Source organism: Sinocyclocheilus rhinocerous, unplaced genomic scaffold (assembly GCF_001515625.1).
Source record: "Sinocyclocheilus rhinocerous isolate Xijiao unplaced genomic scaffold, SAMN03320098_v1.1 scaffold532, whole genome shotgun sequence".
Lineage (NCBI taxonomy): Eukaryota > Metazoa > Chordata > Actinopteri > Cypriniformes > Cyprinidae > Sinocyclocheilus > Sinocyclocheilus rhinocerous.
The window spans coordinates 153,213-167,050 of NW_015642820.1; the positions used below are offsets into that span (position 1 = coordinate 153,213).

The 13,838-nt window shown below is 36.7% G+C and overlaps 2 protein-coding genes across 4 annotated transcripts in view; one reads left to right on the top strand and one right to left on the bottom strand.

Moving 5' to 3' along the window:
* The window catches only part of LOC107756626 (major facilitator superfamily domain-containing protein 4A), a 15,118-nt gene extending 14,269 nt beyond the window's left edge, over positions 1 to 849 (top strand). The window contains exons 8-10 of the mRNA XM_016573808.1: positions 27 to 97; positions 229 to 349; positions 660 to 849. Coding sequence (XP_016429294.1) covers positions 27 to 97; positions 229 to 349; positions 660 to 775 — 308 coding nt within the window. The 3' untranslated portion in view covers positions 776 to 849. The remainder of the gene's footprint in view (positions 1 to 26; positions 98 to 228; positions 350 to 659) is intronic.
* LOC107756628 (ETS domain-containing protein Elk-4-like) overlaps positions 1 to 13,838 on the bottom strand; it is a 27,445-nt gene that overhangs the window by 4,996 nt on the left and 8,611 nt on the right. The window contains exons 4-6 of one of the 3 annotated variants that reach the window (XM_016573810.1): positions 12,511 to 12,714; positions 8,984 to 9,100; positions 1,313 to 1,447 (exon numbers count right to left, since the gene is read on the bottom strand). In XM_016573810.1, coding sequence (XP_016429296.1) covers positions 1,313 to 1,447; positions 8,984 to 9,100; positions 12,511 to 12,714 — 456 coding nt within the window. Of the gene's footprint in view, positions 1 to 1,312; positions 1,448 to 5,708; positions 7,800 to 8,983; positions 9,101 to 12,510; positions 12,715 to 13,838 lie in introns of those variants that run through there. The other 2 variants (XM_016573811.1, XM_016573812.1) reach the window with 2 other exon arrangements.

Consider the following 13,838-nt stretch of genomic DNA (forward strand, 5'->3'; position numbering starts at 1 on the left):
TTGATTGCGTTTCGTTTCATCTTCAGGTTGTGCCACCACAGTCATGGTGACCAGCGCAGGGATGGGTGAGATGTTACTCCAGGTGCTCGTGGGTTCGGTAAGTCTGACTTAAATATTTACATCTTGGCTCCTGGGGATTGAACCCATGACCTTTATTGCTAGTGCCGTCATGGTCTACCAATTGAGCTATTCTTGTAACTGTTGATTTGAGTCTCTTTCCTCCCTCAGGTGATGCACAGTCAAGGTAGCTTCAGTTTCCTGTTGTGCGGAATGATCTTCGGCTGCCTGGGATTCGCTTTCTTCGTTCTGCTGTTCTTCGTCCAGCAAAGTCACAAAAACTTCACAGAAGGTGCGTCGAGTCTCTGAATTCACGTCGTTGCCCATAATCGGGATCAAACTGAAAACTGACTTTTTCTAATGTCTTTGGTAGATGCTTTTATTCAAAGTAACTTGCATTGAGTTCACAGTATATATTTGTGTGTTAATCGGGAATCAAACCTATGACCCTTCCCATTGCTAAAGCCATACTCTTCTACATACAGTTGAATAAAAGTAGTCTTGTCCTGTTAGCTTAAACTGTTTGGCTTATGAAATAACGCTTATCATCATGCATTTGCAAAATGCAAAGGTCACTTTATAACACATTTTTTTCCATACAGCTTTCCCTAGTAACTCCCCTACCGAAAGACTTGAGGAAAATGGGATCAAGACCTGTTCTGCTGCCGTGCTGAACTCATGGGACACGCCAGAGCAGAAAGCATCCATCGATCCGTAACAATGGATGGAAAATATGACAGGAGCAAAGGGACAATGGTGTCGTTGACTCAGGGACATCGAGGACCAAACATATCCTTGGATGATCATGCATCGACAGAGCTAAGAAAAATGCAAATGATTTAAAGGTTTATTTTTGTATTAAAATATTTTTGATGAATGAAATGATCTTGTGCACAAATGTCACAATTTAATCATTGTCAGCAATGCAGCAATGTCACTGGATATGTGCAATACAATAACTTATCTAGAGAAAAGTTGATTTAGTGTTTATTGTTAGAAACACTCTGACCAATCAGCACTTGAATATCAGTGGTTTCATTGGATCAAAATAATGACATACAGTATTTTTTGAATATGTAAAAGCCCTACAATGTTTTCTTTGAAAGCAATTCTGAATTGGACTGGGCTCACTCAAACCCTACTGACGATCAGTCTTATTCACAGATCAGAAAAAGATCACAGATCAGCCAAAGCCGAAGTGCCTATAACACAATTGTGGTTAGGAGTTTAAAAGGTCAAAAAAAGAACATCCTACCGTCTTCCTGGAAAAGTTTCCTTGTATTGTGTTGTACGGCCTCAGGTCTGACGGTTCCTCTAAACCAGTGACCTCGGCACTCAGGTGGGCGATCCTGATCGTAGGAGGTTGCTGTATCAGCGTATTTCTCTTGGCCTGGGTAAAATTTTATTAGTTTTTTCTGGTTTACGCAGGTGTCGGACCTGCTAACGTTAACACAATCGCTGTATAAATGAGGTCAGCCTTCTGCAGCTGTATTTGATGAAGACACACAAGCCAAATGAGTTACACATTTGTTTTTTTATAGAAATCTTCCTTCCCTTCCAGCATCCACAGATTAGTACAACAGGTATGCCAATGAACATAGAATTTGTAAACATTTGAGAGAGAGACAATCTGAAAATACATTTGCACAAAAATATTGAAAACATTTGGTGCCAATATTGTACTATGACAGTAGAATTGATCACACTTTTTAATATTACATCATCCCTTTTTTTCCACAAAATACAAATTTTCTCATGAGAAACAAAATATTGTTCTAAATGCAATGCAGTTATGATGTCGACATTTAGAGGATGAGAAAATCTGATGTGTCTGAAACATTGGCACTTTCCAAGAATAGGGTACAAAATATTAACCTATTAACCTTAGGAGCATGTTTAAAATATCAAAGATATTATTACTGAAGTTATGATACATAAGAAAGATAGTAAATTGTCTATTCTATATGGAGTTTCCAAAAACTTCCCATCAGAATTCGAGAAATGTCTGAATATGGGTTAAAATCTTGATTTGTCATTTTTGTTGTGGAGCGCTTGCGATAAAATTCAAATAAAATATACCATAATGGGTAACGGTTGCAAATAATTATTTTTCACTCAGCAGGGGATAGTTTGCCAAGTGTTGGTTTGTATTCAATGGAAAACATACTTAACATAAATTATAAAAAGAAATTGATATATACATATGTATATGGAATGACGTGTTGGGGATGTGACAATCAGGTTGCAGGCAAATGTGGAATAGCTAAATAGTATGTAGGTAAAATATCTAATATAGATTAATTGAATATCAATTACTTTTCATATTATATAATATTTGAACATTCGTAATAGTTTTCTTTAAAGGAATAGTTCACCTAAAAATGAAAATTGTGTCATTAATTACTCACCCTCATGTCGTTCCAAAACCATAAGACCTTCGTTCATCTTCTGAACACAAATTAAGATATTTTTGATGAAATCCGAGAGCTTTCTGCCCCTCCATAGACAGCAACACAACTGAGACGTTCAAGGCCCAGAAAGGTAGTAAGGACAACATTAAAATAGTCCAAGTGACATCAGTGGTTCAAGCGTAGTGTTATGAAGATACAAGAAAACAAAAATAACAACTTTATTTAACAATTTCTTCAAATTGTTCCGAAGATGAACGAAGGTTTTACAGGTTTGGAACACCATGAGAGTGAGTAATTAATGACAGAATTTTCATTTTTGGGTGAACTTGGTCAAAAAATGACGCCAGTTTATACCCTATTCGTAAAAAGTGCCATTTTTTCCTAAAATAGAGCTTTTTGGAGTAAGAATCTCTTTAAAGAGAAAATATTCTTATAGTAATCGATGAAGCAATCATAAAATACATTTTATTTATGCCGGAAAGTCTTAATTAATTACAAAATCTCTGTGCAGCAAAATGTTACAAATGTTGATTCAAAAACAAAATTGGTGTTTGGGGTGGTGGAGCCACTAATAAGATGAGATTAGCTTGACAACAGATTCTAAAAAATACAAAGTGCCAGTAAAGAGAAAAAAATGAGGAGAGAGGGAAAAAGAGACTTTTTAAAAGTGCTTTAGACTCGCATTAAAATACAACAGATGTTCAATATGGCTACAATGGCTAAATGTTCTTGGGAGAAAACCAAACTCAAACAAACAGAAGAAACAAAAGACAGCTAAACATATAACAAACCCATTTTATCCATTACAGTGAGAAATGAGAATTTTCATAGAAACAAAACAAATAACTATTTAATGAAGTAAAAATATACTAAGCTGCATTTTCCCCCCAAACAACAACAAAAAAAATCTAAGTGGGTAAGAGAGCTTTTAACAAAAATAATGGAAACAGGTTTAAAAACAAAATTCATTCAAAATGTAAAAGGCATTAAGCAACTCAATATCCCTCTATGAGAAGGCAATTGCATGTGCAGTGCTCACGATACAGGCAAGAGCAATCAAACACAGCCTGAATTCTGCAGGAATGCAAATGAAGACGCTTCGCAATACAGGACCTCAGGAAAACAGGTCAAAGTGAAAATACTACAAAACAACAGCACAATGCTACAGACATCCCATCACATCTTACTGTATGTACAATGAAACATTCAAACTTATTTTCCTAAAGTAATATTTTAAAATCCACCTTATATGAATTTCTTTTTTCCGTGGAACACAAAAGAAGGTATTTTGCAGAATGTCCGAGCTGCTCTTTTTCCATACAATGAAAGTAGAAGATTTAGAGGTCCAAAAATTTAATGTATCATGTTATATGAAAAAGACTGAAATTTCAGTATGTTCTTTGCACATAACAACTGTATGGCTTCAGAAAAAAATTATTAAGGACAAATCATACATATAAATGAATTGTTTTTTTGTATGGTCAGGACATTCTGCAGAACATCTCATTTTTATCATACAGGTTTGGAACAACAGTAAAAATTAGAACACAAAACTACATAAATGTTAGCTGTTTGCACTCTTGTACTACAAGGGCAGCTATAAAATGGAATAAAATGTCCCTATGCTTGATTTAAGCATACAGGCTGAAAATATTAACCCGACAGTACAAGAAAGTATGAGTAAACCATCAATATTTCATATGATCCATTTTCCACTGGATCTGAATATAGATTCTAGCTCTTATTATCTATGTTCATGATATGTTAACGGAATATTCCAGGTTAAATACAACTTAAGCTTGTATTTAATAACATTTACGTTAAATCAATTTAGGTTTTAGGGCAAATAATTTCTTGAAATTGAGTCAAAATTATTTGCTGTGCTCACAAATGCTGTCAAAAGTCATATTTTAACACAGAACAATCCTATAAATAGTTGAAGTTTTCGTTAGTAGCTGTTTTCACCGGCAAAGGACAAAACATAGACTTTAGAAACAATTAGCAAAACTGTTGCCTATTTTCATTTTACTGGCAACAGACAACAGGACTAGAAGGCACCACATTAGCATGAGTGTGAAAGAGCAGTTTCTTCTACTGCGATCAGTTTGTTGCTTTGTGAACTGTGGGTAATCGTACAATACCTGAGAGCTTAATTTGAGATGCTGAACAGTTATATATACATATATATATATATATATATATATATATACACAAACACACATCCCTTTGTATTTTTATCAATGCACTTTAAGTGGTCCTACAGGTAAGGACTAACAGAGCTCGGCTTCTGCAATTTGAATGTCAGCATTTAAGCCTTGTTCCAGTTTTGCATCTAATGCATGTCAGTTATAAATCATGGCTTGTTGAGCTTAAGACTCTTAGAGGTAGAATTTTATATTGTGCAACATATGGGCATTAATTTCCTATACTGGTTTATAATTGGAGATGTAAAACTGGCAAACGCTCTACAAAAACAACACACCGATACTGCATTGACATCAAATGAGGACTGCAAAGAGTGGCTGCAGTATTTGGTTCAGATAGCGATCTTTACTGCAGTTGTGCAATATTCAATTCTCTTTCAGAATACAAACTCCACTGGACTTGTTTTGGGTATTCTATACAATGCCTGATCAGAAACACTACTTTACAATTAGTGGTAATGATTCTTTTAAATTATACATTACATATGACGCACACTATTGTGCAAAAGTTTAGGGACTCCAAGTTGTTTTTTATGTTTCTGAAGAAAGTCTCTTATGCTCACTAGTGCTCACATTTATTAGACTAAAATGAAAGCAAAAACAGTCAAATTGTGAAATATTACTACAATTTAAAATAACTTTTCTATTTCAATATATTTTCGAATCTATTTTATTCCCGTGATGTAAAGCTGAATTTTCAGGATCATTACTCCAGTCTTCGGTGTCACACGATCCTTAAAAAAATAGGAAAATTCTAATATGTTAATATAATATGCTAATAAGTATTTCTTATTATTATCAATGTTGAAAATAGTTATGCTAATTCATATTTTTGTGGAAAGTGATGATTTTAAGATTGAGAGTTAAGAATTTGTAAGATTCTTTGACAACTAGAACATTCAAAAGAACAGATTTATTTGAAATAAACATTATAAATACCTTTACTGACCCTTTTGATCAATTTATTGCATCCTCCTTGAAAGTATTAATTTATTAAGAAAAAACTATACACTTATAAATAATAGTGCAACTTTAACATTTTTTTATGTATTTACTATAATGCAAACTCAAATATATTTGTTGCCTTCGAAAACACATGGCAGTTCTGAATGACCATCAATGGAGAAAAATATATGGTCTAATCTACCAGCAGAGGTTAACTGGACCATGCTAACCAGCTACAAGGACAGACACTTCTGACTGGGCATTACAAACAGCTTTGCATTGTTGTCCAAGGTAGATTGCATTCTGCAGGGGGATTGAATCTTGCACAACACTGGGAAGGCTGACAAATGCAGTAATGGTTTTGAGCATTTGGCCTGGGCTCTACAGACAGCCATCCAGTTACGGTACACATCCAACCGATCTCCAGCAATCCAACCATCCTAATGGTGGCATGAGGCTTTAAGCACTGAGCCATTCCATTTTATGCTGTGTACGCTCCATTAGATTAATGGTGAATCAGCAGTCTATTGGAGTAAAGCAAGTCCTTGGGTTTTCCCACTCAACTGAAATCATTCCTAATGGCTTCCAGTCTTTCAGAGAGGAGGAAATGGTTTATAGGAAAAGATTTGCATGATAAGCATGGCCACAGTGGCATATCTGGTGGTGTTACGGTAATGGTTCAATGGCGTTGGGGCGTGTTTGGAAACGCGCTTCATTAGACAGTCGCCATCAAGCATTACAGCGTGGGCGACGCCAATCTGGCCTACTCAAAAATGTGCATCATGGTCAAAGCACCAGAAAAGATGGGGTTAATGCTACAAGATGTCACTTTAAAATGTGTTTTCCAGTGATGAGGGTCACATCAAGAACGTCCTGAATGTTAGCCTCAATATTCTTAAAGAGATAGTCCACCCATTTTGTTGCAAACCTCCATGACTTATTTCTTCTGTGGAACACAAAAGATGATATTTCTATCATGTGTCTCAGAATGAAGGTCAATGGGGTCCAATGTTGTTGACTTCCATTGCATGGACGTTCTCCAAAAGATTGTGTTCCTCATAAAAAAAGAAAGACATGCAGGTTTGGAATGACTTGGTGGACTATCCCAAATAAACTTGACTTCTGCTGATTCTGATTGTAATCACTGCTTAAAGTGATTGTGTTCATGTGGCTCTCGAATAATAAAATGCTGTCAGGAACATGTTTGAGGGTTGCACCAGCTAGCTTTACAGGGTGATGCACTGAACTGAAGATGTAGACACAAACTGTACAATATTAATTTTGTAAAATAAGACAACTAGTTCACTACTGTTCTGGATGGCGAGTAAACACAAATAGGAGCAAAAGCCCTAGTAAGTGCAGCTTGTTTTAATCTAAGTGCCGTTTATGTGGTTACAGAACACTTTAAATACATGGCTGTAAGTGCAGCATGAGGAAAGGTACAAGATAAAACGGAGGTCACCATTATCAAAATCACAAGGCAAAGGGGCGGTTTAGCTTGGCAAGGCAGGTTTGTTTGAGGACTTCCCAAACAAAAGGCAAACACGAGTTGAGACGAGGTGAACTCGTTGGATTATGTACAAAACGATCCCTCTTTATCCAATGCAGAACAAGGATCTTGCTGTACAAATACACGGTGCCGACGTCACGTGAGAATCTCTTCTGCATCTGATCGAAGTCTTAAGCTCCACAAGAAACAAAAGACAAGGAAATTCAATTCGGATCTTAATCTAATGATCAAACAATGTACGTTTTATGATAAAATCCCATTTTGGCAGCTGTGCAGATCGACAGCCATCTGCTTTAGTCACACGAGAGCCGATCCCTGAAGACCAGCGCATTAAAAAATAGAAACGAAAGATTTACTGATGTATCTGATGGCTTGATATACATCCGAAGGAAAAGTATCAGTGACATCACAAAGGTTCCAGTCAAACGGATGACCTTAAATGCTTAAATGGCGGTCATAAATCTTTGTTACCTGAAGTGTGCCAGATCAGGTGAACAGAATGAGGTTAATCTGCGTTTATCAATCAAGAACATGAGGCAAAGATGAAGTGTGCCGGTCTTTGTCCCCCTCTTATGTCTTCTGTGGGTCGGGTGAGAGAGGGCCGGGCGTGTTGGTGCCGTCTAAGTTATACACGGGAACAGAGAACTGCGCGGAACTCAGTACAGAAGGAAACTGATAAAAGGAAAAGAAACAGAATGAAAAAAAACCTGAAAGAATCCTTTTTGGAATATTGTGATTTTATTGTAAACATCTCAATGCGTCTAAAAGTGGTTTTACCAGTGTTGTTTTCATTAACTGAAAGAAGAAAAATCGATAATTTTGGCCCATACAATGTATTTTTGGCTATTGCTACAAATATACCCCAGCGACTTAAGACTGGTCTTGTGTTCTAGGGTCACATATTCTACATCTCTAATCCTACCCAATACCTAAACTTATAAACTACCTTACTAACTATTAATAATCAGCAAATTAGGAGTTTGAGGCAAAAGTTGTAGTTAATGGTTTGTTAATAGCGAGACTTGGACCTTAAAATAAAGCGTGACCACTATAAATATTAGATTAAAAAAATTCAACTCGAAAACTTAAATGAAAACTAAGTTAATAATGCCTGTAAACTGAAAGTTTAAGTACTAACATTTTTTTTTTTTTAAATAATTAAAATTAATTTAAAAGCTTAGTGACAATAAAAACTGAAAAAAATAAAGCTAATTTGAAATGTTAATAAGTACTATAATAGCATATAAATATTTCTAAAATAACACTAGTTTTTAGACTTTCACACCGAAATTTTTGGGTGCGGATGGTTTGAGTTGATGAGCAAGCTGTTAAATTATTAAATTGTAAATTGAATCATAAATTAATATCCAATAATGAATAGCCCATAACTATACCAAATAATTTAAAATAATTTTAATAGCAACTGCAAAGGAACACATTATAACAAATATTGTAATACAAGTGTAAATATAAATAATATTATAAAATTAAATACTTCACTTAATTTTTCAAGGAAAGCACACTTTTGAAATTCCCTGATATTTCCAGGACCGTGGGAATCCTAAACAACTCAAGTCTTTCTAAACCTTGAACAAAGAGATCACTCCCATTCTATTCAACAAAGCTGTTTTCACTAAAAGCTCCGTATCGTGTTGCTTATGATTTTTGTCTTGCTCAAATCAGTGGAATTACAGGCTGGTTTGAGCACCAGCGCCATTTCTGGGTGAAAAGGAATATCTGTTGTACTCTCAGATGATAAAATGTGACTGTAGTCTTGAGGAGGCTGGAATCAAATTTAGGTTTGGACCAAGTGTGAAAACAGCCTTTAACTTAGTAAACAATTTCAAGGGGCTCACCTGAAAGAGGGTATGCGCGCCCTGTCTCCGGGCGGGACTGTGGGGTGCCATCGGACTGAGTGTGCTCCAGAAATGGATATTGGACAGAAGTGGACTGGGTGTGAGCAGCAGGGGTGTCTGCAACAAATGTGAACTTTTTCAGACCTTTATACAATATGACTGTCGTTCCAGCTTGTATTAATTAAAGACGCCTTCCCAAATACTCGTGGCACACAGCATTTGCAAGAGGCATAACCCTGAAATATAAATGTTTAATTAAAAGTGGCTTAATGAGACTTTAAGAAGCAATAAGAATTAATCACAGGGCAAGGGTGCTGCATTTCCCCAAAAACAATAAATAATAGATTTGAATTATAGTAGATTTCATCTTTCATCTCGCTGAAGAGACAGCAGGAGGTTGATCCTCTGGGGCTGGCTGTATGAGTGCTCGTAAATGCAAAGATTGTGCGGTCTTAACGAGGTGATCCATCAAAGCAGCATCCAGCTAAACCTCACCATATGATCAGGATCATGTAACAGCCAATGAGTGTCTTCCAGGCACATCATCAGGAGTTCAAGTGGTGCACTACTGCCCTCTAGTGTCTCCCAATTACATGAACGCAACCAAAAGGACTTCAATTAGACCTGTTCAGGATAACCACACATTTTGAGAAAAAAATATGTTGGTTGTAATTGGCAATTTTCTTTTAAACAACACACCCTCAGAGAAGGTGATGATTTTTATCATCACTGGTCTTTTTTTTTTGTTGTTGTTGTATTTTTACAACAGCTTGCCTACATTTGCAAGCATATAAACAGGTTCACAAGCTATTCTGACATAAAAGTTGCAAATATCACAAAAAACCAACTGTTGTTGGTCATTTAGTTCTATATACACTACCAGTCAAAAGTATTTTGTGCCTGCTGCTTTAACCATGGACCCCATCACTGCTCACCAGCGGCTCATATTATCAGACGACTGCACCATCGTTGCGTACGGGAACCTGCATCCACAGCCCCTGCAGGATTCACCGCGCCGCTTCGACGTTGAGGTGTCAGTGCTGGGAGCCGAGGGCTTCTCGGCGGGCGTCCACTACTGGGAGGTGATGGTGTCCGAGAAAACCCAGTGGATGATCGGCGTGGCCAACGAAATGTTTTTTAAAGAATTCTCTTCTGCTCACCAAGCCTGCATTTATTTGATCCAAAACACAGAAAAAGCAGTAATATTGTGAAATATTTTTACTATTTAAAATAAATGCTTTTTATTTGAATATATTTTCAAATGTAATTTATTCCTTTGATCAAAGCTACATTTTCAGCATCATTACTCCATTCTTCAGTGTCACATGATCCTTCAGAAATCCTTATAATATGCTGATTTGCTGTTCAAGAAACATATTATTATTATTATTATCAATATTTAAAACAGCCGAGTAAATTTTTTTCAGGATTCTTTGATGAATCGAAAGATCCAAAGATCAGCATTTATCTGAAATAAAAAGCTTTTGTAACATTATACATTATACCAATTCAAAAGCTTGGAGTCAGTAGAATTTAGAAATTATAGAAGTTAATACTTTTATTTAATTGCAAGGATTTAACACTTTAGCAAAAGTGATGATAAAGACATTTAAAATGTTACAAAAGATTTCTATTTCAGATAAATGCTGTTCTTCTGAACTTTCTATTCATAAAATATTTTTTTAAGCAGCAAATCATAATGTTAGAATGGTTTCTGAAGGATCATGTGACACTGAAAACTGGAGTAATGATGCAGAAAATTCAGCTTTGAAATCACAGGAATATATTACATTTTAAAATATATTCAAATAGAAAATAGTTTATAATAAATATTTCAAAACTGTACTGATTTTGCTGTATTTTGGATCAAATAAATGCAGGCTTGGTGAGCAGAAGAGAAATCTTTAAAAAAACATTAAAAATCTTACGGTTCAAAAACTTTTGACTGGTAGTGTGTATAGAACTAAATGACCAACAACAGTTGCTTTTTTGTGATATTTGCAAATTTATATCAGAATAGCTTGTGAACCTGTTTAAAATGCGTAATATGCTTGCAAATGTAGGCAAGCTGTTGTAAAAAAAAAAAAAAAAATCATCACCTTCTGAGGGTGTGTTGTTTAAAAGAAAATGACCAATTACAACCAACATATTTTTTATAAGACGTGAGGCAGCAACAGTAAATAACTACACAAGAGGATTTACCTCTAGTGAGACGGATAGATAATGTGACCCGACATGAAATTTGCTGTTCTGGACAAATCAATGACAGCAAAAAAACAAAAAAAACAAACAAAAAAAAAACCCAGCATTGTCCATGCGTGACGGGGAGGTCAGGAGGACACTGACCTGCAGTAAGGCTGGGGTGAGAGAGGCCGTAGGGAGGGATGGGCTGCACAGATTGAGAGGGCTGAGGTCAGAGCTGGTCACCACCAGCGTGGGCATCAACTCCAGGCCTTTGGGTTTCTTAGACTTTCCGCTGAGATTGCGCAGTGGAGATTCAGACATCTCAGACACTGGTACAATGTCCTTGGAATCAGAGCTGGGCTGGTCCTGATAGATCAAGACAGGGAGAGAAAGATGGGCATGTTCTTCTGTTTGCGAGGTTCAATACACTGCAGAATTTTAATAGGACTGAGATGAACACTTCTTTAATATTTACATTACACAATATTCTTCATTTAGAAAATTATTACATTCTTATTTTAAGTGATTCAAGCCCTATTCATGCTACATTTAAAACAAACAAACAACATAAACATAAAATACTGCCAATTTTTCCACACAAAATCTAATTTAGCCATTGCCGGTATTTGAAAATAACAGGATACCTGAATGCACTATGTGTGTGTGTGTGTGTGTGTTTTTTAAGCAGCAAATCATAATGTTAGAATGGTTTCTGAAGGATCATGTGACACTGAAAACTGGAGTAATGATGCAGAAAATTCAGCTTTGAAATCACAGGAATATATTACATTTTAAAATATATTCAAATAGAAAATAGTTTATAATAAATATTTCAAAACTGTACTGATTTTGCTGTATTTTGGATCAAATAAATGCAGGCTTGGTGAGCAGAAGAGAAATCTTTAAAAAAACATTAAAAATCTTACGGTTCAAAAACTTTTGACTGGTAGTGTGTATAGAACTAAATGACCAACAACAGTTGCTTTTTTGTGATATTTGCAAATTTATATCAGAATAGCTTGTGAACCTGTTTAAAATGCGTAATATGCTTGCAAATGTAGGCAAGCTGTTGTAAAAAAAAAAAAAAAATCATCACCTTCTGAGGGTGTGTTGTTTAAAAGAAAATGACCAATTACAACCAACATATTTTTTATAAGACGTGAGGCAGCAACAGTAAATAACTACACAAGAGGATTTACCTCTAGTGAGACGGATAGATAATGTGACCCGACATGAAATTTGCTGTTCTGGACAAATCAATGACAGCAAAAAAACAAAAAAAACAAACAAAAAAAAAACCCAGCATTGTCCATGCGTGACGGGGAGGTCAGGAGGACACTGACCTGCAGTAAGGCTGGGGTGAGAGAGGCCGTAGGGAGGGATGGGCTGCACAGATTGAGAGGGCTGAGGTCAGAGCTGGTCACCACCAGCGTGGGCATCAACTCCAGGCCTTTGGGTTTCTTAGACTTTCCGCTGAGATTGCGCAGTGGAGATTCAGACATCTCAGACACTGGTACAATGTCCTTGGAATCAGAGCTGGGCTGGTCCTGATAGATCAAGACAGGGAGAGAAAGATGGGCATGTTCTTCTGTTTGCGAGGTTCAATACACTGCAGAATTTTAATAGGACTGAGATGAACACTTCTTTAATATTTACATTACACAATATTCTTCATTTAGAAAATTATTACATTCTTATTTTAAGTGATTCAAGCCCTATTCATGCTACATTTAAAACAAACAAACAACATAAACATAAAATACTGCCAATTTTTCCACACAAAATCTAATTTAGCCATTGCCGGTATTTGAAAATAACAGGATACCTGAATGCACTATGTGTGTGTGTGTGTGTGTGTACCTGTTTTTCTATTCTGGTGGGGACTTAAACCTGAATACACACAGACTCATGGGGACTCGTGTCACGGTGGGGACCTAAATTGAGGTCCCCGCGGGTAAACAAGCTAATAAATCACACAGAATTAAGTTTTTTGAAAATCTAAAAATGCACAAAGTTTCCTGTGAGGGGTAGGTTTAGGGCTAGGGTTGGTGTAGGGCAATAGAATATACAGTCTGTACAGTAGAAAAACCATCACGCCTATGGAGAGTCCCCACGAGGATAGCTGACCAGACATGTGTGTGCGTGAGTATGAGTGTGTGTGTGAGTGAGTATGAGTGTGTGTGTGAGTGAGTATGAGTGTGCGTGTGAGAGTGCGTGTGAGTATGAGTGTGAGTGTGCGTGTGAGTATGAGTGTGTGTGTGAGTATGCGTGTGTGTGAGTATGAGTGAGTATGAGTGTGTGTGTGTGTGTGTGTGTGTGTGTGTGGTAGACTGTGTTGCGCAGATGTGTGTCAGTCGGAGCCGGTTGATGAAATCTGGCTTCACAGGTTGGTTCAGGTGTTGCACAACACTGATCCTGACAGCCGCACCCTTCCTATCCTCTGATCTCTGATCATTGATCTCTGTGCAGAAGAACTAAATCAACAGCTCTCCGGTCAGCGGCGGCGGTCATCAGTGCTAATGATCCATCATTATTGACCTGGCCGGCGTCTGCGGGGTTTGAATCAATTTAACGAGTCAGATTTTAATGACTTTGATTAACGATTCAGCCCAACCTTTGGACAGCTGTAATCTATCACAGGTGGAAGTGTGTGTGTGTGTGTGTGTGTATG